Source organism: Camelus ferus, chromosome 2 (genome assembly GCF_009834535.1).
Source record: "Camelus ferus isolate YT-003-E chromosome 2, BCGSAC_Cfer_1.0, whole genome shotgun sequence".
NCBI classification, from domain to species: domain Eukaryota; kingdom Metazoa; phylum Chordata; class Mammalia; order Artiodactyla; family Camelidae; genus Camelus; species Camelus ferus.
The window spans coordinates 86,917,626-86,942,731 of NC_045697.1; the positions used below are offsets into that span (position 1 = coordinate 86,917,626).

The following is a 25,106-nucleotide window of genomic DNA, read 5'->3' on the forward strand; positions in this document are numbered from 1 at the left end:
CTCAAATTGTTTTTCAAAATAGACATGCAAGATAGCAAGATGTCCAGATGCTCCATAATAAACAGGAAAAACTGGAAATTAGTAGTCTTTTGCTGTTGTACATATATATAAAATGCTAAAGTTTTAAAATAGTTGTCTTTATAATGTTTTTCCTAACTGGTCTAGCCTTTTACAAGGGTAGTGAAAACATTAACTTTATCTCAGCCTATTTGAATTGCAATGGTTTTTAAATAGAATCTTTACTATGTCATTATTCCTATTAGTAAACTACTGGTCAAAAAGTTAGCTTTTTAGACAGCATATTGTTTTGGACAGTTTATATTAATTTAATGCATTTTCCTGTCATAGAAGGAATATTGAGAAAACATTTGAAATTTTCAAAGTTCTACTTAACTGTGGTTCCAGCTTTTTTTTTTTTTTCAATCACTATTCATTCTTTCTGTATTACTTTTGTAGAGAAGACCTTAACCATTAAGAACACTTGAGATGAAATTTTGTATTCTCCTGATGACTATGGGCTGAGGTGTTTAAATGACCTTTTTCATCCCCGGGGCATGATTGCTGTAGGTCAGGCTTGAGGTCATTGGCTGAAGAGTTACAAAGAAAGTCATAGTTTTGGCTGAAGGTATAGTAAACTTGGACTACAGACAAAGCTGATGGTCCTTCAGTGATGAAAGAAGAAAAATATTCAGTCCTCTTCTCTGAACACAAATAAACACTGGCTATAATCAGCTAGTTTTGGTGGGCTGGAGTTTAAAATATTTCTAAATTTGGTACACATTGCTTTTGACCATATGTGGTCAGGGTAAAGTTACTAATGTCTGGGAACATTTCTGGGAAAATAGAGGTATTTCCAAGGAAAGATAAAGAATCTTAGAACTGTAGAGATGGAAGAACCCTGTGGTGGTCCATTCTTCTGTCTCTAGAAAGGCTAACAGGGAAAGAGTCCATAATAAGTGGATACTCTCTTTGGAGACCTAAGGGAAGAGTGTTTCTGTAACTTCTTGCTATAATGAACTTTTATTCAGTCTTTGCATAAAAGAAACTGATGAAAAATGGGAATTTGCATGATTACCACAACACACGATTATGGTAACCAGTGTTGCCCAGTCTTGAAAACTGTCTTGTCAATGTGTCCTTAAGATATGAATGTTTCATGTGTGATCTGTTCAGAGTTCAAAGGAATTGTACTGTTTTACCATCTGCTCACTAAACATCTATTGATGAAGCCCAGTTATGGTAGCTTTTTGGGCAATTATTTACTCTATTGGTTTCTACTAACCATGTGATCTTTTATTTATGTTTTTCAGTATACCCAACAAAATGATCTTTATTTTCAGAGCATGGACAATTAGAGGTATAGATTTATATGGGGATTAGAGGCCTCGGATTAGGCCACTGAATTTTTAACTTTCATGTGATCTTTTTTTGTGTCACTTTTTTCCAAGCCAGATTCTGCCATGCTATACTTACTCAATTTATTCGTTTTTTAAAATTAGAAGTAGAACTTTACTTGTGTCTACATTATTACTAATTTTATCTTAATCTTTTCAATTTATAGGAAGTAATTTCACCATCTGTACAACTAATTAGAATCCCCAGCTTTATGATGCTAAAATTTTGGCAAGAATGGTACCTCTATGAAGGTGTGAGCACTATTGGTCAAACTACAACTCCGTACAGTCTTTTAAAATTGAAAATGCAGGAGCTCGGCAAATCCATCCCTAGGCAACAACTCTGGAGAAAAACTTTATGCACATGGAGACAAGTACAAAGCTGTTTACTACAGCACTGTTTGTAATGACCAAGACCTGTGTACAACCTAGATGTACGTCAGTCAGGGAATAGTTAGGTCGTATGGATATATTATTCTTCTCTATTTTTTAATTGAGGAATTTCATCTTAAATTACTATATTTTTCTCAGTACGTATATTTTCAAGTAAGTTACCGAAGAAAGAAAAAGTAGTACATGCGTATGGTTAAAAAAATCAAGTAGTACGACAACAGTACAATGAGAAGTCTTCCTTGACTGCGGATTCCAGTCCCCAGGGGCAGACATTCCTGAAACAGTCTGTCTGTAAAAAAGCACGTATATGGCAGGTGTATGCATGTTTTCCTTTCATGAAAATAGAAGCATGCTAAACACAATGCAGTATGCTTCCACTTTTCACTTGTTTTCCACTTTTTCACTGTATTTTGAGATCATTCCATAGTCAGACATATAGATTGACTTCATTTAAAAAAACTGAAATACTTTATTATAAAATTGCATCTGGTGATTATAGGCTGCCAAAAAATATTAAATGAATGACCCTATATAATTTCTTTTATAAGCCTGTACTGATAACCATTGTACTGTTTGTTTCCAGTCTTTTGCAACCATAAGCAAAGCTGAAGTATATAAGTTCAGCCATCTTTGTGCATATATGTGAATATGTCTGTAGGATGAATTCCTAGAAAATAATTGCTCACTTAAAAGACACTTATTTCGAATCTGAATGCTAGTGCTGACTTGATCTCCCATCAGCAATGAGAGTACTGTTTCCTCCTACTCTCTAATGCTGTATCTTAAACTTTTTGACTGAGAAATAGAACAATGTACCTGATTCTAGGTTTAATTTGCATTTCTTTCACTCAGAAGTTTTATATTTTAGAAGATTTCTTTGTTTATGTGTTTTGTATTTATCCATATATTTTATTTATGTTTCTTTTACTAGAAACCACTTGTTCATGTTCCTTTGCCCATGGGTCTTTTTCTCACTGATATTTAAAAAGACTCTTTATTCTTTAGATTACCTTTGCTGTCATAGACACTGCATAAACTCCCAGATTGTCATTTATCTTTTGACTTGGTTTAGAGCAGCACTGGTGGTGAGTACTTGCGTTAAATTTATGTAATCGAAGTGTTTGTTCATATAGCTTTCCCCAAACCAAGGAGCAGTCTGTCCCAGAGGTAAATTCAGGTCCCCCCCCACCCCGCTTTTTTTCCTACTATGTTTTGCATGTTAAAAAAAAGTACCTTGAATTGAGGGTCAGGATGCCCCTTTAAACTCATGCCAAATAAGAACAGATGGACAATGCGATTCGAATCTCTCTAATCTGAGCAGACCGCACAGAAGATAAAGAATAACAGGGCCTTTCTGTAAGAGGCCATCTTTGAAATGCATTGTTATTAACAACAATTTATTTGAATGAAATTAATATAAGGAAGGCTGAGCTCCTCTGATTCAATAGCTCTTCCTACCTAACTCTTACTATAGTGTTGAGCTAATTACACATTATAAACTGACTATACTTCAATAATAAAGAAAGAAAGAAAGAACATATGAATAAAGTTAATTACTTCTGGCATTCCCCTCTTTAAAAGGTGAAAGAACAAGTCTTTTCTTGTTCTTGTTCTAGGAACTGATTAGATTATTTTTCTAAATTGAAGTATAGTCAATTTACAATATTGTGTTAATTTCTGATGTACAGCCTAGTGATACATTTATACAGGTATATATTCCTTTTCATATTCTTTTTCATTATAGGCCATTACAAGGTATTGAATATAGTTCCCCATGCTATACAGTAGGACTTTGTTGTTTATCTATTTTATATATAGTAGTTAGTATCTGCAAATTCCAAACTCCCAATTTATCCCTTCCCACCCACTTCCCACCTTGGTAACCACAAGTTTGTTTTCTATGTCTGTGAGTCTGTTTCTGTTTTGTAAATAAGTTTGTGTCTTTTTTTTTTTTTTTAAGATTCTGCATATAAGTGATATTGTATGGTATTATTCTTTCTCTTTCTGTCTTACTTCACCTAGTATGATGATCTCCAGGTCCATCCATGTTGCCGCAGATGGCATTATTTCATTCTTTTTTTATGGCTGATCAGTATTCCATTGTATATATATGTATCACAACTTCTTTATCCAGTCATCTGTCAGTGGATTTAGGTTGTTTCCATGTCTTGGCTACTGTAAATGGTGCTGCTGTGAATATTTCGAATTAGAGTTTCCTCTGGATATATGCCCAGGAGTGGGATTGCTGGATCATAGGGATATACTAGGCTTTAGAAGTCAGTAATTTGTGTATTTTAGTGGGCTTTCATAAGGAAATGGGCTTAGTATGTTTTCATTAAAAAACAGTAAACATTTAGAGTTCCACAGTCATTGACCACACCCATACATAACGTAGATGAGGAGTTTTGGTTTCAAAAACAACTTTCTAAAACAAAATTAGTGCACGTGTTCATTTTAAAAAATATATTTGTTCAGATTCTTCTTAGTGCTACGAGGCCCGAGGACACAGCAATGTTTAGTGCAAAAAAGATCTCTCCTTTAAGGAACTTTGTATTATATTGGAGTGAGGGGCCTGATGATAAATAAGGAAACAAATAAACAAGATATAGTTTTAGCGAATAAGTTTTATGTATTAGTGAGTAGCCAGGGGTTATTTATAAAATAAAAATAATTTGACAATCCAAAGTAATCAGTACTAACATTTTAATATTTCTCATTCTAATGTGTTTGGGAGTATATTTAACAAATGGAGTATTATTCTATAGTTCTGTAAATGACTTCTTTCAATTAACAATATATTGCAAACATTTCTCCATGTTATGCATTCTCCCACAAAACTGTGCGGCTGCATGGAACACACTGGTTTGTATGAATACAACATGATTTATTCAAGTTAATTTGTTCAACTTTAATTATTTAGATGATCCCTTATTTTTTCTCATTATAATCAATGTTGTAATGAACCGCAAGTTTGTTAAGTGTATACATCCTCGATTTTTCTCTTTAAATTTCTTGCACCAAAACTGTTGGCTCAAATGATACGTAATTTCAAAAATTTAAGGACTTGATGCTCACACGAAGTTGCCTTTCCAAAATGCTATAATAATTTAGCTTCCGTCTGGCAGTTCATTAAGTCTCCAGTTTACCTGGTCCTTGACACCCCTGGGTAATGGCATTTCTTTTTTTCTCTCAACTTTAGAGGAGAAAATTTTCATTTTTATTTCAGCATGAATTTATTTTTTCTGAGATTTAATTCACATACCATAAAATGCACCATTTTCAAGTGTACAATTCAGACTTTTTTAGTATATTCAGAAAGTTGTGCAACCATCACCACTATCTAATTCCAGAACTTTTTCATCACTCCAAGAATCCCCTATACCCACTAGCAGTCACTCCCCAGTCCCCTCTTCTTCCAGCCCTTGGCAACCACTCATCTGCTTTGTATTTCTATGGATTTGTCCATTCTGAACATTTTGTACAAATGAAGTCATGCAAAAGCTGGCCTTTCTGACCTAGCATACTATTTCAAGTTTCATCCACGTATCAGTATGCCATTTTTTATTGCCAAATAATATTCCATCGTATGGATATATCACATTTTTTTTTATCCATTCATCAGTTGATAGACGTTTGTTAGAGTTAGACCTTTGTTAGAGATAGACATTTGGTAGAATTTTTCCACTTTGGGGATATTATGAATAATACTGCTATGAATATTCACTGACATGTTTTTGTATGAACCTGTGTTTTCATTTCACCTGTATATATGTGTATGAATGGAATTTCTGGGTCATGTGGTGACTCTATGTTCCTCTAATTTTTTGAGGAACTGCCTGGCTGTTTTCTGTATTGGCTGTACTTCATGTTCCCACCAGCAACGTATGGACGTTCCAGTTATTCCATACCTTTGATTACCCTTGTTATTTTCTGTTTTTTTAAATTATAGCTATCTTAGTATGTGTGAAGTGATATCTCATTGTGGTTTTGACTTACATTTTCCTAACGACTAATTATATTGAACATCTTTTCATGTATTTATTGGCTATTTTTATAGCTTCTTTGGAGAAATGTCTAGTCACCAAATACTTCGCTGACTTTTAAGTTGGGTTATCTTTTTACTGTTGAGTTGTAGCAGTTCTTTATATATTTAGGAGACTAGACTCTCATCATATATGTAATTTGCAAATATTTTCTCCCATTCTCTAGGTACCTTTCATTTTCTTGACAGTGTGATTTGATACACAAAAGTTTTTAATTTGGATAAAGTATAATGTATCTGTTCCCTTCTGTTCCTTTTGTCTTTAGTGCCATATCTAAGAACCATAATCTAATCCAAAGTCACAAAGATTAACACTTATGTTTTTTCTAAGAGTTTCATAGTTTTAGCTCTTACATTTAAGTCTATTATCTACACTGAGTTAATTTTTTAATATATATATGGGCAGGGATCCAAATTTATTCTTTTTCTTGTGAATATCCAGTTGTCCAGCGTGATTTGTTGGAAAGACTGTTCTTCCCCCATTGAATGCTCTTAGCACCTGTGTTGAAAATCAGTTGATCATAAATGTCAGTTTATTTTTTGACTATATGTCTATCCTTAATCCAGTACCAGACTGTCCTGTACATTGTAGCTTTGTTGAAAGTTTTGAAATCAAGTCTTCCATCTCTGTTCTTATTCAAGACTTTTTTGGCTAGTCTGGGTCCTTTGCCTGTCCATATCAATTTTAGAGTCCACTTGTCAAGTTCTTCAAAAAAGGAGGTTGGAATTTTGACAGAGAATGCAATGAATCTGTAGATCAATTTACATATTACCATCTTAACAATATTGAGTCTTCTAATCATGAATACAGATATCTTTCCATTTATTTATATCTTAACTTTTTCCAAACAATGTATTATAGTTTTCAGTATACAGGTTTTGAACTTCTCTGGTTAATTTATTCCTAAATACTTTATTCATTTTGATGCTATTGTAAATGGAATTGTTTTCTTAATTTCATTTTTGGATTGTTCTTTGCTAGTGTAAAGAAATACAACTGATTTTTAATATATTGATCTTATATCCTGCAACTTTATTGAACTCATTTATTAGCTCTGATAGTTGTGTGTGTGTGTGTGTGTGTGTGTGTGTGTTCTCTAGGGTTTTCTATATGTAAGATTGTGTCATCTGCAAATACAGATAGATTTCTTCTTTGTAATCTGGATTCTTTTATTTTATTTCTTGCCTAATTGCCCTTGCTAGAACCTCCATTATAAGACCCCACTCTTATGACCTCATTTAACCTTTATTACCTCCTTATAAAGGCCATATCTCCAAATACAGTCACATTGCAAGTTAGAGCTTCAACATAGGAATTTGTGGGGGGACACACAATTCAGTCTATGACAGTTATCTACATCTTGCAAGAGTTGTAAAGTTGCTCAAAGAGAAAAGTACGGAGACCCCCACAGAATCAGATAATCTAGACAATGCGTAATTTCTGTGGAAGATATTTAGTAACCATTTTTGTCCATTTAAAAGTGTTTTCTTTTTTCCCCCTACAACTAAAAAAAGTATTTGCTATTCTCATGTTTGTTTATTCAAATAAATTTTACAATATTGTCATATAGTTTTTAAAAATTGTGCTAAAATTTAAACTAGTATTATTTAAATTTTTAAAATGTGATCAGAGGAATTTCATATTGTTATTTTACTGTATGTTTCCATCCAGGAACACTTGAGGTTTTTTTTTTTTAAGCTCTCATTAAGTCTTTGTACTTTTCATCATTTAGATTCTGAACAATTCTTATTAATTCCAAAGTCTTGGTATTATGAGGGAAATTCCTCTTTGGTTTGTAGTGTCTAAATAGTTATCACTGGAACCTAATGGTTTTTTAAAATAATGAGTTTTGTATTCATCATTGGTTCTAGTTATTTGTCAAAATTATTTTTATATTCATCCTTATAGTTGGGTAAATTGAGACTGTAAGTATTTTGATTGCTCATGGTTCAGCTGAGAGCAGATTTGATTGCATCTAAGAATAGTTTATCTGTCTCTGTGTGGGTATAAGTGTGCGCTGAGAAGAGTCTTTGTAGGAACTTAAGACAACATGCTTAATGGTCTTCTTGGAATTAACACTATTTGTCTTGGAGACCTAGATTTCCAGACCTGAATTAACCATTTCCTGTGATATCTCCTCTCCTGGTTTTGCAAGGAACTAGGAAACACATGTTTATTGTACTTGGGATGCAGTACCTATTCCACAAGACCTGTAGTCCATTAGCATCCAAATTACTTAACTGCTTGTAGCTGTTCCCCAAGTTTCCGGATGCTACTGTTAAAAAATATTTTCACTTAGATTTTATCCCTTTGCTCTTGGAATACTCCGGTTTCTGTGATACAGAGTTCAAGGCTTATTCAAATCTAACTTGATTTCAAAGTAAGTGGCAACCTGGCACGTGCTACGAAAGCTTTAAGCAATCCCTAGGATCCTGCAGAGATCGTCTGGAAGGGAGCTGTTTGTCTTAACAGATATTCAATCAGATAAACCCTGTCCATTTTGGAGAGAGATGTCAGAGATCATACAACAACCCAGAGAAGAGTATACCTGGTTTTAAAGCTCCAAAGAATAGCTTCGTACACCTATTTAACATCCTAGGAATACATCCAGAGTTAAACCCATCTTGGAGACAAATGCACTCATGGATAATTTTTCGAAACCAAATGTTCTTAAATAGAGGAAATTCTGTATTCTCACCTCTTCCTAGAAGCTTTCCCAAAGCCCTGCCTACCCTCCAGCTGAATTACTTCTTGTCTGAAATTTCACCACACTTGATTTTACTCTTCTATGGCCTTAACACTTTCTACTGGTATTTGTGTTGCCCATGGCCCCTGTGTATCACTCTCACTGTGCCAGAAGATCCCGCTGATTGGGCATCTCCCACTGCACTTACTGAAATGCTTTGCACATAGTGGGCGTTCAGTATACAAAGTTTTATAGACAGATATTTTGCTAATCTGTAGCACCTGCTTAAATTCTACTGAAAACTAGCAAAGTGCAATTAACTTCAATTTTGTAGTTGGGGATTTTCAGGAAAAAACAAAACAAAACAAAACAAACAAACAAAAAAACTACCCTCCCTCCAAGAAATGCCTGTTTAGTTAGGATGAGACATTAACATGCTTCTGTTAGGATAAGGATTTGAGATCCATCTTCATCTTTACACGTTGCCTAATTCCAGTTAGGTTAGTAGAAGAAAAATCTTTTCCTTAGAGCAACCCAATCCACTCCCCTCCTCTGGCCTTTTTCTTTATGTTGGTAAACTACTTCAGCCTCTGCCGTCAATTTTAACAGTTTGTGCCTGCGTACCCTTCGTATTTTGTTGATTAGAGATGTTCAAAACCTGTTCTGACACACAGTCCTTCCTCGGTTCCGATTTCTCTACTTCTTGGGGGTGGAAGTAGTTTCTCTGAGTAGAGACGCTGGCAGGGAAAAAGAATGGGGGAAAATTGCATTTAAACTTTTAAAAGTTGAGTCACGGCTGGTTGCACAGCAGAGGCTCCGCAATGTGGAGTAAATACTAAATGTAGTTTGCGTGCCGCGGGGTTGGACTGGGGCGACTTCTGGGGAATCGGCGGGGTCGATCCCCTACAGCTGCGGAGGCCTTGGCCGTGGCCTCCCGCCGCGGCCCCGCACCTCCTTCGCCCCCGGCGGTGTTCGGGCTCCCCACCCCGGCACTGATGTCGCGCGCTTGCGTGCTGCGGCCAAAGCTCCCGACCCAGAGGCCGGCCCCAGAATACCCAGGGCGAGTAGGGGGCGGCGCGCTGGGAGGGAGGAGGGCCGGGGGCGTGGGAGGGCTGGTGGGCGTTGGGGGTGGAGATGTAGATGTGACGCCGCGGCCCGGCGGGTGCCAGACCAGCGGACGCGGTACCCGCAGTTGCAACCACATCCTGGGCTCTGCAGCTTGGGTAGGCGGCCCTTCCGAGAGCAGCGGCCGCGGAGACACCCAGCCCTAACCCCCAGCTCCCAGGCGCTGGGCTCACCGAGCTCTAGGGCCGGCGGAGAGGGAAGCAGCGGAACAGCGCGAGGCTGGGGGCCCGCGGGCGCGGCCGCGTGCCGCGGGGTGGGAGGCTGGGGGGCCGGGGCCGGGGCCGCGCCTCGGAGCGCGTTGGAGGCCGGGGCCGGGGGGCGGCGGCTCCCCGCTCAGCTCCAGGGGCTCGGGAATCCCGGCAGGGCCCTGGTGGGGCCATGGCAGCCGGGAGCATCACCACGCTGCCCGCCCTGCCAGAGGACGGCGGCAGCGGCGCCTTCCCGCCCGGCCACTTCAAGGACCCCAAGCGGTTGTACTGCAAAAACGGGGGCTTCTTCCTGCGCATCCACCCCGACGGCCGAGTGGACGGGGTCCGGGAGAAGAGCGACCCTCACAGTGAGTGCTAGCCTGCTCTTCCTCCCCTGTGCCGTTTTAAATTCCTGCGGTTCTCTCCCCTGCCTCTGCCTTCCAGCCTCCGCGCTCCTTCCTTCTTTTCACTCTGACCCCAGTGGGACTTGTGGTTTCTCTCCGCGCGGCCCTCGGCGGTTTCAGGTTCACCACTCGCACCGGCCTCCCCCGAGCTGCGGTGGCGGGTAGACGCTCCCCCAGGCTTTGGAGTGTGCCAGTTTCCCCTGGTAAACCAGCCCCCTGGGTCTGGAGCCGCAGAGCGCCTGGGCCTTGCCGGCCGGCTCCCTGCGCGCAACCTGTCGTGTCGGGGATGCCCGGCCTCGGAGCAGAGGTGAGCTGCTCGCCCAGGTGCCGCCCGCGCCCCCAGCCCGAAGTTGAGACCCTTCGTCTGTGGGATGCGCGCAGTCCCGCCGACAAAGCCAGGAGGGACCGAAGCCTAATTAAACTTTCCTTATTGGAAAAAATACCTTTCCAGAGTCTTGCCCTTAAATTCTAATTCTGTAGGCTCCGAGGCAGCAGGCACACTGTCCTCCCCCACCCATTTCTATTTTTCCCCTGAATTTCCGAAAGCAGAAAGTGCAAAAAATATGGACCTTATTAATAAGGTGCTATAGACCTTTGTTTCAATAGTGAGAACTGCAAAACCTTTAATCTTTCACGTGCAGAGTTATTAGCTATGGGACCTTGAGTGACACTTAACCCTTTGAGCCCATTTCGTTATCACGAAAGTGGGGATAATGTCTACCTTGCATCAGGTTTGAGGATCAAGTGAGAACTTATATAAGAAGTGAGCAAAGGGCTCAATTTACTAGTCTACACTTTTGTTTTCTTTAAAAATAATCTGTGGTTATAGAATTAACACTGGCCTAAGTCATTAGTTCTCAAACTTAAGGGGTGCATTAGAATCACCTGGAAGGTTTGTTACAACACACTGCTGAGTCATCTCCCAGAGTTTCTGATTCCTGAGATCTGGAGTGGGGCCTGATAAATTTGCATTTCTAACAAGTTGCCAGGTGATGCTCATCGTGGACCACACTTTGAGACCCACTGGTCTAGAAAAAAGAGGAAGAAAAAGGTATAAAATGGGCTGATTAAAAACACTGATGATTTTGAAGTGAGAGAAAGAGATCTGATATATTTTAACTGTCATCCTGTAAGTGTAGGTAAAACATGTTTTAAAAGCTGTTTGTTTTGCGAGTCCTTCCTTTATGGGTTTCAGGTGGCAAACCTGATCCTAACCTGATCCTTTGCCCAAGAAAAGACCCACAGGAGTTGATCTTTAACCTAATGATGCTAATGGTGTGTCCTTCACGCTGGGGTGAGGGGGTAGGAAGAGGAGGAAGCTCTGCAGTCAAACCTGAATTGACAAAATTCAGGAATGGGAAATGTGCTTTTATAAGAATTGAGTTTTTATTGATTCCAAAATAGCAGCAAGCAAAAGATGCAGGTCTGTCATTTTTTTTCGGGCCTGCCATAATTAAAAAAACTTATCAACCCCTTACATTATTCAGTAAAACTGGAAAGACGCTTATGGCCCAATGTGTTATAACAAACCTTCCAGGTGACTCTAATGCACCCCTAAAGTTTGAGAACTAATGACTTAGGCCAGTGTTAATCCTATAACCAAAGATTATTTTTTCAAGAAAACAAAGGTGTAGACTAGTAAATTGAGTCTTCTGCTCACTTTTTATATAAATTCTCATTTGATCCTCAAACCTGATGCAAGGTAAATATTATCCACACTTTCATGATGAGGAAATGGGCTCAAGGGTTAGTGCTCTTTCTCTATTTTGGTAACTTAAATAGGTTTCTTGAAATTGCTTTTGTGTTTGGAGTTTGTTCTGCAGTTGTCTGCCAGGCTGGCCCGGCTGATCAGGGCAAGGTGCATATATGTCCCAATTTGTTTTGCTCTTTTCTAGTAGCACAAAAAGGAGCATGTTGTATGACTAGAAGACAGAAGAACTATCCTCCAGATTAGGTTCCTATTGCAGCTTCCCATAGTACTCATTTTTTTTTTCCAAGCATTTTATTGGTTGCAATTTTTTTCTTTAGAGCAAAACTGTGTAGGGGCTAGCAAGTGAGGGTAATTCTGAAGTGCTTACCACACTACCATGCTTGTAAATACGACTGTTAACTTTTTATTCCCAATTCTGGGTTGTGCTGTTATTTTTGCAATCTTATTTTAACTCAGTGGTACTCAAATAGGGTTGATATTGCTCCTACCCCGGGAACATCTGGCAATGCCTGGAGACATTTTTGGTTGTCCTATATCTGGAAGGCTGCCACTGGCATTTAGTAAGTAGAGGCTAGGGATGCTGTTAAATATCCTGTAGTGCACACCTCCCTAGCCCCTTAGCAAAAAATGTTCTGACCCTAAATCTTAATAGTACCAAGGTTCAAAAACCCTGCCAACTTGATAGCTAGCTAATGACAAGGTGTTAAAAGTGCAGAGTAGAATGCTCATCCAGATTTGTGGAGAGCACTGATTTTTTTTCAAATCACCTTTACCAGGCAATAGACAGACAAGAATATTAATCTAAAACTGATAAATTTAGACCATTTTTGTGTAGCCCAACCTGAACATAAGTTTAAGTACAGGGTTTTTTTTTTTCTGGCATTTCTAAGGTATATTGCTAGTTGACCAAACCAGGGGGAGACTAATGGGAAATACGTAAGAAAAAAATGAGTATGGACATAACAATACCCTCTCAACCACATCCCCTCCAGCCCTCAAAACAAAACTGATAAGCAAACATGGAGAAATAAAAGTAGAGTTAATGTTTGCTACCATGTCTTATTGAATTAAGGCTCATATATCTAAACCTGTTTGAATCTTTGAAAAACCCAAGACCCCATTCCTCAAACTGTTTTTCCCAAATGACCTGCAAATCCATCATTGGAGATCTGTTCCTTTGGCATTAACACTTTCCGGATGTTTCTAAAATGCAGATACAGTCTGTCTTCGGTATCCACGGGTTCCCCATCTGCGGATACGAGGGGCAGACTGGGCTACGCCATTTTCCATGAGGAGCTTGAGCCTCTGCGGATGCTGATATCTGCTGGGGATGCTGGAATCAATCCCCTCTGCATACCCAGGGAGGAGTGTACCTCTGAAAGGAAGTGTGAATTAAATTGTGAGTGCAGTTGCTTCCCCAAAAGCTGAGCAGAGGGACTGGAGTTGAGGGGGGGAAGCTTTGAAAACTGGCGTAAATGTGGGGTGAAGGTGAGATGCCGGGATCTGACTCAGGTTCTGAAGAGGACACAGGGCAGGGCGGTGTGGGGCAGAGAGGACAGTGGCAGAAATGAGAGGGGTAAGGTGACTGAACACCAGCGTTTTCAGCTTCTCAGTGTTTTGCTGTGCTGTTTACTTGTGTTCTGTCTTGAGTTGTTTTCACCTGAAAAGGCCCGTTTTCCTGCACTTTTCTCATAATCCTGGAATAGCCTTCATTTGAAATGAGAGTCTTGATAAGAAAGCAAGATAAAAACAGAATCTCTGCTTCTCCAGCGTGTGTGCTGCACACCCACCTACTCTTTGGCATCCTGCATATTTTGACAAGAAGGGTCCCAAGGTCCATGGAATGTGTAACGTTAAGTGTATACTGTGAAGTAGTGAACCATGTAAAAACATACAGAAGAGAGAGCATTTTATCCCAAGTAGCATGCACAACATGTGGTGGCAGATGGTAAGGGAAAAGTATGTGCTCGTGTACATTTTAGCATTAAATTTATTCCAGATGCTCTTATTTTGGAAAAAGTGAAGGTAGTTAGAAGTGCTGGATCTACCCTTGGGCTTCTCCCAGGAGGTGACTGCCTGCTTGCCACACTCTCTGCGTCCAGGCTTCGGAGGACACTGAGCCTTGAAGAGACCCAGGGACCTGCCCACTCCCACGTGGGACAGAGATGGGATCCCGGGCTGTCTGACGCCGTGCCCTGTGCCACGGCACATATTCCCTGCAGCCCCCGTGAACTTGTGAAGCTCAAACGGAGGCTTCAGACCCTTTAGTTCACCAGTCTCATTTTGTAGAAGAGGACATTGTGGTTCAGAAAAGTAACTGATTGCCTGAGTGCATCTGCGGGTTCTTGCCACCTGACTCCGTGCCGTCTATCCCTGCCCTCCCGCAGCCTCCTGGCTCTCTTCCTTTCAGCCGGAGAATGCGTTCTGGGGTCCCCTTTTAGGCTACCTCCGTTTCAGAGTATTGACATAGCCAGCTTCTCTGAGGATTTCTTACGAGTTCCCAGGTTGCCTCCGGTTGTACTCCGGGGTATTGGAGCAAACCACCATTCCTTCTCTTTTATGTAAACAGAACTATTGATTAAATGATACCAGATTCTCTTCTCCCACATTTTTTTGGGTAATACCTGGCAAGTGGATCCCCCCAGTTTGCCTTAATAAGCATGCTATTTACTGTAGTGCTATTTGTGTGCAGTAAACAAATGAAGTAAGAATCTAATAACTCATTTAATTGTGGAAATCATGTAATTGGTACAGCAATGAAAGAACAGTTCATGACTCATAGATATTACCACACCTTAGGAGCCTTTAAAGATGAGTTTGATGCCAAGTGACTTCAGCCTGGAAAAGGCAATAGCCTCTTGTGACATGGCCTGAAGGCTTTCGTTGTGTTTATAAAATGGCCATCGTGTAATTAGACTTTGACAATGGTGTAACCAGCAGGTTCTAAGTATTCTCATTCTGACTTATACTATTTTAAGTGCATGGCCATGAGTTTTAAGTTTAATTTGAAAATAAATTGTTATAGATGTCATAAAACAAGAACCATCCTTTGTATATTATAAATATAAAATTGACTTTGTTCATCTACATGTTGATTCTCAGAAATCACTGTCAGCAATATGGAAGAGGGTGATTTAAGGTCTCATGTTATTAAAATCGTTATTTTCAAACCACAAGATGCCTGCACAACAGGATAGTAACTAGACATGTGCCATAGCCTTTGCTTGTTTTTCCAATTCCAGTTCGATTTTCGAAACACCCTGCTTGGGCCCCTCTGTCCTGTAACACATCTGTAAGAAGGCTGCCTGGGGCATGAGTCTATGACTGGGAATCAGAGCAAGGCAAATCGGCATGTCGGGACACAAACCTTAACCTCATTATCATGTTCTAGCTGAACAAGAGTACTTTGTTTTTGAACTTGTCATTTTCTGCACTCTGAAATCAGGGATCTGGTTTTATACTTGTGTGTTGTCAGTGCTAAATAAATATTTAATGCTTGGTTGTTTGCAAAATAATTCAGAATAACGATTATCAATGTAGAATTTTGGTTGGATCCCTGGGAACTGCAGTTGTGGCACCAGGATTTTCAGTGTTTCCTTGTTGTCTCTGTGGTTGGGGGTTAGCTGTTGCATCCTCTGTCTCAGTCAGGTTGTTTATAGCCGTAGAAATTCAGGAGAAGACTAAAGAGAAGTGCTGACTGCCGGAGAACCTCACCCATGGAGCCGTAGACTGTAGTTCTTAGAAGCCAGACTAGTCCCATTCTAAATTCCTTTGGAATATTCTTATTTTGAAGAGATTTGGAGGGCCTGGAGGCAGCAGATAGCCGATACTCAGTGTTTAATTCATTTCTTGTCTCAGCTGTCCTCTGTCACTACCTGCATAGGGCGATTTATGAGTTGACTAGTGTATCTTTAATGCTTACTTATTCATTTACAAATATCAGTAGTGTATATGTTTGCATTTGTTTTGTCAAAGGGCTGTTTATCTCCTCATATTAACTTACCCTCTAAATTGAATGATCCTGTGGAATTCTGAAGTGTAAGGTACACAGATTTGCAAGATATTCTGGGGGAAAATTTTTTTTCAAATTTATTTTATTCTTTTTAGGGAAATTTGTATAAGAATGATATTGCTAGATTCTGTGAGTTGCTTATTCTCTGTTCATGATTTAGGCACTTCGAAAAGATACACCTTAAAGTAGAAACTATGACTTCTCCATATACATAAACATTATGAAAGGCTTGTAGGTTTCACTCAAGGAATTTTCACTAAATATCAGCTGATGGTGAAAACATTCTATATGGACCTTCCCATGGGACAGCTCCTCCTCATGGGCCACACGCTGTATAAAGCCTGGTTGAGGTTTATAGTTCTCTTGGTGCAGTAACATACATTTAGACACTTGGTCAGACTTTTTTTTTTCCATTGAAGCATAGTCAGTTTACAATGTTTTGCTGATTTCTGATGTACAGCATAGTGATTCAGTTATCTATATATATATATTCCTTTTCATATTCTTTTTCATTATAGGCTATTGCAAGATAGTGAATATAGTTCCCTGTACTGTATAGTAGGACCTTGTTGTTTATCTGTTTTATATATAGCAGTTAGTATCTGCTAATCCCAAACTCTCAATTTTATCCTTCCTTCCCCCCCCCCCCCACCCCGGTAACCATAAGCTTGTTTTCTATGTCTGTGAGTCTGTTTCTGTTTTGTAAATAAGTTCAATTGTCTTTTTTTTTTTTTTTTTAGATTCCACATATAAGTGATATCCTATAGTATTTTTTTTCTCTTTCTGGCTTCACTTAGAATGACGATCTCCAGGTCCATCCATGTTGCTGCAGATGGCATTATTTTATTCCTTTTTATGGCTGAATAGTATTCTATTGTATAAATATACCATAACTTCATCCAGTCATCTGTTGATGGACATTTAGGTTGCTTCCATGTCTTGGCTATTGTAAATAGTGCTGCTATGAATATTGGGGTGCAGGTGTCTTTTTGGTCTTACCAGTTTTATGAGATCTTATCAGCCTTTTAATGAAGATGATTATATGTAACAAAATTGTATTTGGAAAATATTTTGGAATCTTAGAAGTTAGCTATTAGCATTTTTTAGGGTAATCTATAGAAAGGTGAATCATTTCATAGGATAATTAGTTTAAAACTCTCACTACAAATTCTATTTTGTTTTAAAAGCACCTATGATTTTTATCATGTAGTGTGTGATATAAAATTCCTCAGGTTTGCTGTGCATTAGTTGTTCATTCTTTTGGGCCAAGAGCATAGCATCCTGTACTCTCCTCTTCTACTTCATCCCCTTTTCTCTTTTTAACTCTGGATTTTGCTCCCAGTATTCTACTTGAATCATTCTGGGCCTCAGCATTCTTCCAGTTCCATCACGTGGACTTACCCAATTTGTCATCTTGCTTCTGACATTTGATACCACTGTCTGCCTCTGTCTTCCTGAGAATTCCTTGGCTTCTGTGACACCATATCAACCTTGTTTCCTTTCATCTCACCCAATTGTCTTTTCCTCTGGGTTCTCCTTCTTTTGAACTTTTGCTTTCGTATTCCCTAAGGCTCTGTTTTTGGCCCTTTCCCCTTCTAGCTGTGTACTCCTGTTCCTTCAGCAGATCGTGTATTGTCTCCATCTCTGATTTCCCATCTGTGTGTTAGTTCCGTGTTTCCTGCTGCTGGAAGGACAGATACACCGCCACAGCCACAACTCAGCCTGTGTGAAACGGAGCATCATTTCCCCAAACTAGCATTCTTCCTACAAATTTGTTTGTAGTGAAATTATTCTTTAGTCTCCAAAGCTAGGCACCTTGGTGCCTTCCCTGCCTCAGTGACTTTTCTTTGCCCTCCCTCTAGATTTCCCCTGTCCTTTACTTATCTATGATCAGACTGTCTCTGACTTTCCCTCTTAAATGTGAGCTACCTCAATCTTCTCGCTCTTTACCATCCACGCTCCCCTGATGCTGCCAGAGTTCTGTGCTTTGGTTACAGTCTCTAATCCGACAGAACCATCACTATTACAACGATTGGCCTTTCCTCATGTGATCCTTGTTTTTGGAAAATCCTTCTTTTTCTTATTAATTCCTCTCTCACACCCTCTTCCCACTCCCATCTTTATCTGGAAAAATATTTTAAGAGCAGGCTCAACAGTCTTCCCCTTTGCAAAACTTTCTTCTACCTTACCCAGGGAGAATTTAGTCTTTCTACCTCTGTTTTCCCCATAGTACTTGCTACATATTCTTCTGCAGAACTTAATGATTTTTGTTGTAATTAATTTTGTACATATTTGTCTCCTGTGCTGGGACTGTGAGCTCCTTATAGGCAAGGACTGGGTCAGATGTTCTGTCCTCCCACAGTGTCCATTCAAAGAATGTGTGTTAAGTTCAGCATGTACCCAGCACATTAAGCCAAGTCTTCTAACTTCCTTTCTGTCTTCTCACATCCTCCTTCTTCTCTTAGCCTTTAATTGGCTGCCTTTCCCTGAACAGGAAGGTCCTCTCAACCCTCTTACCTGATCCCAGTCCTGGGCATATGTCAAGCCCCATTTCTTTCATAATATCTGGTACTGTTTTTCCTGCATACTATCTCAGAATTCTCTCTAATAGCTTGGTGTGTTTTAACTTCATGTCCTTCAATTTTATTGGAAATTCCTAGTTGGCAAGGATTTAAAAAAAAAAATTAAACAACATTACTTAATCATTCTTTAATCTCTTTTCTACTGAGTCCTGAGACTGGACTTACCCTGGGGTCCCCTTGGCTCCTGCTAAATGAATGGCCAGGCTGAGGCCCATGAAGAGGTTCAGTTCACATTGTCAAATGAGCTAGAACTCTCAAAAAAAAAAAGCGTAAATACTTCAGTAGGAAGGGTGTAAAATGGATAAACTGAATGTAGCATCACTGTGGTTCCTTCTGCAGACACCTTTCATATTATTCAAAGGAAGCAATAAAGGGTAAAACATAATCATTTGTTATGATGACTTTTTACTGTGGAAGGTCTTCTTTTTAGCTGTTGAATAACATGTCAGTATTTCTAGCCAATTCCAGAACTTTTTATAATTCTATAATTAAATAATGTAGATCTGAGAATTCATACTTGAATCAGACATTTTAATCCTTAAATCTCTCTCTCAAGTCTAAAACCAGTGAATCATTTTATAAATTAGGGTTAAGAACTGTCTGGTACCACTGTTAGTAGCCCTTTTGGCTGTAAGGAAATGGCACAAATAGTTTCATCCTAATATTCATTCAGATTTATGAGCCAGTATTCGTCACAACAATCTGAAAACTCTCAAAAGGATAGAAATTGTATGACAAAGTGAGTCATAGTGTTTGTGATGTGATGTCTGCAAGGGTGGGTGGGAGAGATTGCTGAATGACCAGTCTCATTCTACTCCTTTCTAAGCTGAATCATTTTGGAAATAGAAAACAATTCATAGGTTTGTAGGTGGTCGTAACATAAATAGGAAAGGAGTAACAGTCATACAATACCTTCATTTAAAAAATTAGTTTTTGGAATATAACACTTGATGAAAAGTCTTTGTTTTGAATTAGAAATGAAGTTAATCTACTGCCTAATACGTATCTTTTATATCTGTCACATGTCTTCTTGATATATTTTCACTTTTCTATTAATTTTCTTTTCTTGCCTAGCTTTTTAAAAAAATTCTTTCATGTCATTTGACCTTTCTCTTCATAGCTATTTGTAGCTTTGGCTCATTTGAAGATTGCGTGTGTGTGTGTGTGTATGGGGGAAGTGTCATTTATTCACTGGCTGGATGACTACTTGAACTGGATGGGGACTCGAGAAGAAAGTCCCTTTCATCTTGGAAATTCTGAATCTGAGATGATGTAATCCTGCATTCTGCATAGTTGGCCCTCTTTTCTTTTTGTCTCACTGGAAACAAAAATTTGGAGAGCCTTTTTTTCTAAGTCAAATTTAATCTTTAATCTTTAAATGTAAGATTGATTAACCTTACTTTCCTGTCTTTGAGGCAAGGCATTTGTCAAAACAATTATGTGAGAAGATAAATATTCTATTTTGAGTATGTTTGTTAGTTTTAGAATATCTTGCATAATATTTACAACTGAACAATTTATATTATATTCCATTAATATAATGCAAGTAAAATTGGGAAGGCATTCTTGCTAACTGGTTTAGTAGAGGACACTAATATATGAAGAAGACATGTAACAGATGTTGGATTAAAAAATGAGTTACAGCAGTACCTTCATTGGTTACAGGGTGGGAAAAGTGAGACACAGTTGTTTTGGAGAGAGGGTATTAAAGCCATGAAGAGGTCTTGGGGTCTCTCCAGCCCTCACCAGACACCTAGGGAGACTGCCATGGCAACTCGGCAAAGTCCCTGAACCTTTGTAGAGGAGGGGCCAGTTGTTTGGCCTTCCCCTCTGTATTCCTAGGACCTTATTTACTGAGTGTTTTTTGAATGAGTGAATGAATGCTGTTCTTGAGAACAGGCTCTGTCAGCTTTACAAACAGTATATTTAATCTTCTTACTATCTTATGAAAAAAGTATCATTATCCTCATTTTACAGGTAAGGGAGGAGTTTTTGTTATTGGTTTTTCAAAACATGATCTCTTTGTTTGTGACAAGTAATTAGTGTGCCTTCCAGACTTAGTGTTTAGAATACAGGCTCATGGGCAGAATTCCAGATGGACAGGGTAGCAGAAATTTGAACAGAAATAGTTTAAAAAATAGGAAAATATATACAAGATCTTGTGGTAGCTCACAGTGAAAAAAAATGTGACAATGAATATATGTATGTTCATGTATAACTGAAAAATTGTGCTCTACACTGAAATTTGACACATTATAAAATGACTATAACTCAATTAAAAAATGTTAAAAAAAAAAACAAAACTCTTCCTGTAAACTTTACTATGTCTAGCAGAGTTAAGATCTCTGCCATCTTTTCTCCCACTCCTTTATTGCATTCTTTTTTGTTTAGAAAATATTTCTGTCATGATTTAGTATGAAACAATCCATTAATATTGAGGGGTTGCTTTCTGAAGAACTCAAAGATTTTTAAGTGGCATATTTAATTTAAAAATTAAAATAGAGATAATAGGATATAATTAAGAATAAAAACTATGTAAGAGTGGATTGAACCTTAAAGACAAGGTCTGAAAAATTAAAATGCAGAATAACTAGGGCATTCAGAAAATGCAAAGGGAATAACTAAAAACGTTTAAAAAGTATAGTTAGGTCCTTTCGGGGAAATTTGAAATAGGCTCACTATTTAAGGACATTTAGTATAAGATTAAAAAAAAAATACCAAAAGAAAAAAATCAGATGTCCTTGGACCTGTTTTATTTAATCTTCTTCACCAAGTGAAATTGTCAGTCAACAAATAATTGACTGTCTAGTATGTGAGGAAATTAAGACTGAGATAGAAAAAGAGAGATGAAGAAAGAGCTTAGCTAGACATCTAGAAATGTGTCTAAAATGAAACTCCTTTCCTTGACTTTCCCCCTTTTTTGACTCCTCTGTATTTTCAATTTATAAAATTTCTTGCCAGCCAGGCCCACCTCTTGGAGTAAATTTCTACCCTTCATGTTCCTCAGTCCTCACGTCCACTTCTCAAGCAGGATGCATTTTAGTTCTGCTGTGCCTGTTACACTCACGCTGTCTCTGCATTGTTGCTGCAGCTGTTCTTGTTCTGTCCCTGACTGTTGGAACTTCCTTCTAACCGATCCCATCTGTATGAGTTTGCCAGGGCTGCTGTAACAAAATAAACAGACATTTATTTTCTCATAGTTTGGAGGGCTGGAAGTCCAAGGTTAAGGTGTCAGCAGGTTTGGTCTTTCTGAGTCCTTTCCTTTCCTGGCAGACGAACACCGCCTTGCTGCCTTTTCACATGGTCATCTCTCTGCACACATACAGATTTCCTCTTCTTGTAAGGACACCATTCAGATTGGGTTAGGGCCCACCCTGATGGTGTCATTTTAACTTAATCACCTCATCAGAGGCCCTGCCTCCACATACAGTCATTGTCTGAGGTGCTGGGACTTAGGGCTTCAGCATATGAATGAGTGGGTGGGGATACAATTCAGCCCATAACACCCTGTAATCAACTGGATATTGTTCTTTGGCAGAGTAATCTTTCAGAAGAGCAGCTTTGATCTTATTTTTCCTCTCTTCAGAAGAACATTATGGGCTTGAAAGAGTCCAGTCCACTGGTACACACATTGCTTAGAGATGTAGGCACTGTTCAAAGTCAATGAGAATTACAGAGAATAGGAAAGTGACCAGCAGGTGGGTGGTTGTCTTAGATATCAAAAAGTGGGATGAAGATATTTTCTCAAAACTGTAGTAGGTAGTAAGCTGGATGTAGGCCCTTTAAAGAAAAATTCCAAGAGGCCTGAGGATACTGAATAAAGAAAATAACAGAGAAAGTAGTAAATATCATAATAATGTAATGGAAGAGTGGTAACATACATGGGCTTAATATGTTGATTTCAGTGAAACATCTGACCAGATTCCCCATAACAACCTTCTTCAGAAGGAGCACGTTTTCTCTGGGAGAGAGTCTAGAGTTTTCCATGTTTGGGCTTCTTAGGCCAGGGCCCAAGAACAGAATCACCTTTGATGAACTGGAAGTATGCTCTCCCTCTAAAAGGTAAAAAATTAAAGATAAATAAAATTGGTGATACAGAAGTTTTCTTAATAGATAACTGACTCTATTATCTAATTACCACCCAAAAGTAAAGCTTTCAATTCTAATAATAATTCGAAGTTATAATCTTTTGCTAGACCCTCCACCTGACTTTAAACAGCAGCATAGCTAACATCTTCATACAGCAGGAGAATTCATTTAGTGATTTACATGTATGTTTTACAGCTCAACTAATTTTTCTTGGAAGCCATTGCAGGAAGTTACGTTACTCAAAAAGTAGATACTGTTTGAGTGTTTCAATGAGATTAAGGGAAAAAAAAAAAACTAGTTGGCATATCTGTTTGGTTAGACGTCTTTTGAGTATTTTCCAGACTTATTTTTAACCGTGTGAATGATGTGGAACAGTAGAGCTTTTATGTTGTAGAATTCTGGAGAATCTTGGCTTTGCCTGTGATATGACCTGCAGAAGTGGGTGGGTATTCCCATCAGGCACCTCTGTTTTCCTCCAGAGAGCCTAATGCTCACCCTGGCTGACTGTTAAAGCACATGGTTTTGCTCTGTATGTAGGCGAGAGAGCAGAACCTTTTATAAGTCCTGCTGTGGGAAATAGTATTTACTGGAGCCCCACTCAAGGATATACAGTACATCTTTCCTCCAGGTTGGGGACTTTAACCTGGGTGGTTCACGGAAAAGCTTCAGGTTTCCATAATTCCTTGAAAATATATGCAAAATATTGTGTCAGGGTGTTTTTCTAAGAGGATACATAACCTTTTTTCAGATTCTCAGAAACTTGTCCATGTCCCAAAATATATTAAGGACATTGCCACTGATAATTGAAGTATATCTTCTAATTAACCAGACCATCAGTGGGAGAACCAATTTGAATGTGTTGGGGTGAGCCTGTAGTTTATGGTGAGTGATTTTTGAGAGTAACATCTCTGTGAAACTCATCTCTCAGTTAATTCTAAGAAGTATTTAAGGCTGCTCTTGTATGTAGTGCCCACTCTGAGGTCTCTTGAGAGAAATTTCTCTCTGGTAACTATGTCAGAACTAGTTACGCTTCTTCTTAGTGGCCAGTTTGTTTTAACCCAGTTTAATGGACTCTGGAAAACCTGTTATTGCTCCTGGCTTCTAGAAAGCCAAATACATGATCTCCTTCTAGCAAGTATAATAATCTCAGTCCTGGCTTCACCAGTTTTCAACTCTTCTTTTCTATTTGCCTCATTTAAAAGCCATTTAAAAATTTTTTTTTGTCTTGGTATATTGTCAATATATTTGTAACTCATGTTAAATATTATTTGGGACCAGATAAGTTATACCACAATAAAAAACAGTGTACTTATTGATTTGTTATTTTAACCACAGAGTGGCTGCTATGTCATCATATATAGTGTTGGGTGCTAGGGATTAAAAGTCAAGTAAGATAGGCCCCTAACACCTGAAAGTAACACAGTATTGTAGATCAACCATACTTTAATTTAAAAAAGGCTCCTGCTCCTTAAGATGTGTACTGTCTGGCAGGACAAGAAAGAGGTGTAAGTCAGTAAGGGCCCTGAAATGTCACGGCTGCTTTGCTTGTGTTGTGTCCTGTGGGAAGAGTGAGGTCATATGAAGGAAGACAGTCGATTCTAATAGGAAAGTCAGAAAGGGCTTCCAACAGGAGTGACTGCTGAATGGGGTGTTAGGAGGCAAGTATGTGCTTGCCAGGCAGCTGACTGTTACCTTATTACCACCAAAAAGTGATGCTTTAGGTTCTTGTTATAAACAAAGTTACACTATTTACTAGGCCCTCTACCCAACTTTTAACAGCTATGTGGCTAATAGCCCCATAAAGCAGGAGGGTTCATTTTGTTATTTACATAGATGTTTTGCAATCAACTAATTTTCCTTGGAAGGTACTATTTTCTGGGGTGTGTGAATATGAAGGAACAGAGAGAGGAGAAGTAACCATCGGTTCCTGTCTTGGGAGGGTGGAGCTGTGGGTGGGGTCTTTGGTCATCAGTCTTACAGGGGGATGCAGCACACTAGTGGACTGATTGCTGATGAGCAGCTCTCAGGCCTGTGCCAGCTCGTTAGAAGGAACCCACTTCTCACGCACTCCATCCCCTTGGCTTGCTTCCACTTAAGTCCCAATCAGAGATGCGTGGCCTTGGTCATTATCAATATAACTGCTTTACTCTGCTTTGGAAAATGATGCTTAATTAGTACTTGAAAGTAGGACATTATTTCTAATTCACTAAGTCAAAGCACATCATAAATCTAAATCTAAATCTATTCTGCAAATATATTTTACTATTCTAAGGTGAGAGGATTATAACTGTTCTTTAGAAAACTATGCTGGTGGAACAGTGACTTGGGAAAGATGTGAAGGGACTGGATGGGGTCACAGAGGGATGGGTTAAACTTAATGGAAGCAGTAGGGATAGGAGGAGAGCAGTGCTGGTGCAGTTTGGACTGACCCTGTGGACCGGGTTTGATGCACGGGGGCAGCAGTGCTCACGGCAGGTCA

The 25,106-nt window shown here is 39.0% G+C and overlaps 1 protein-coding gene across 1 annotated transcript in view; it reads left to right on the forward strand.

Annotated features, from left to right (window-relative positions):
* Positions 1–9,878: 9,878 nt before the first annotated feature.
* The window catches only part of FGF2 (fibroblast growth factor 2), a 57,005-nt gene continuing 41,777 nt past the window's right edge, over positions 9,879–25,106 (forward strand). Inside the window, 1 exon segment of the mRNA XM_032462950.1 lies at positions 9,879–10,197. Coding sequence (XP_032318841.1) covers positions 10,020–10,197 — 178 coding nt within the window. The 5' untranslated portion in view covers positions 9,879–10,019.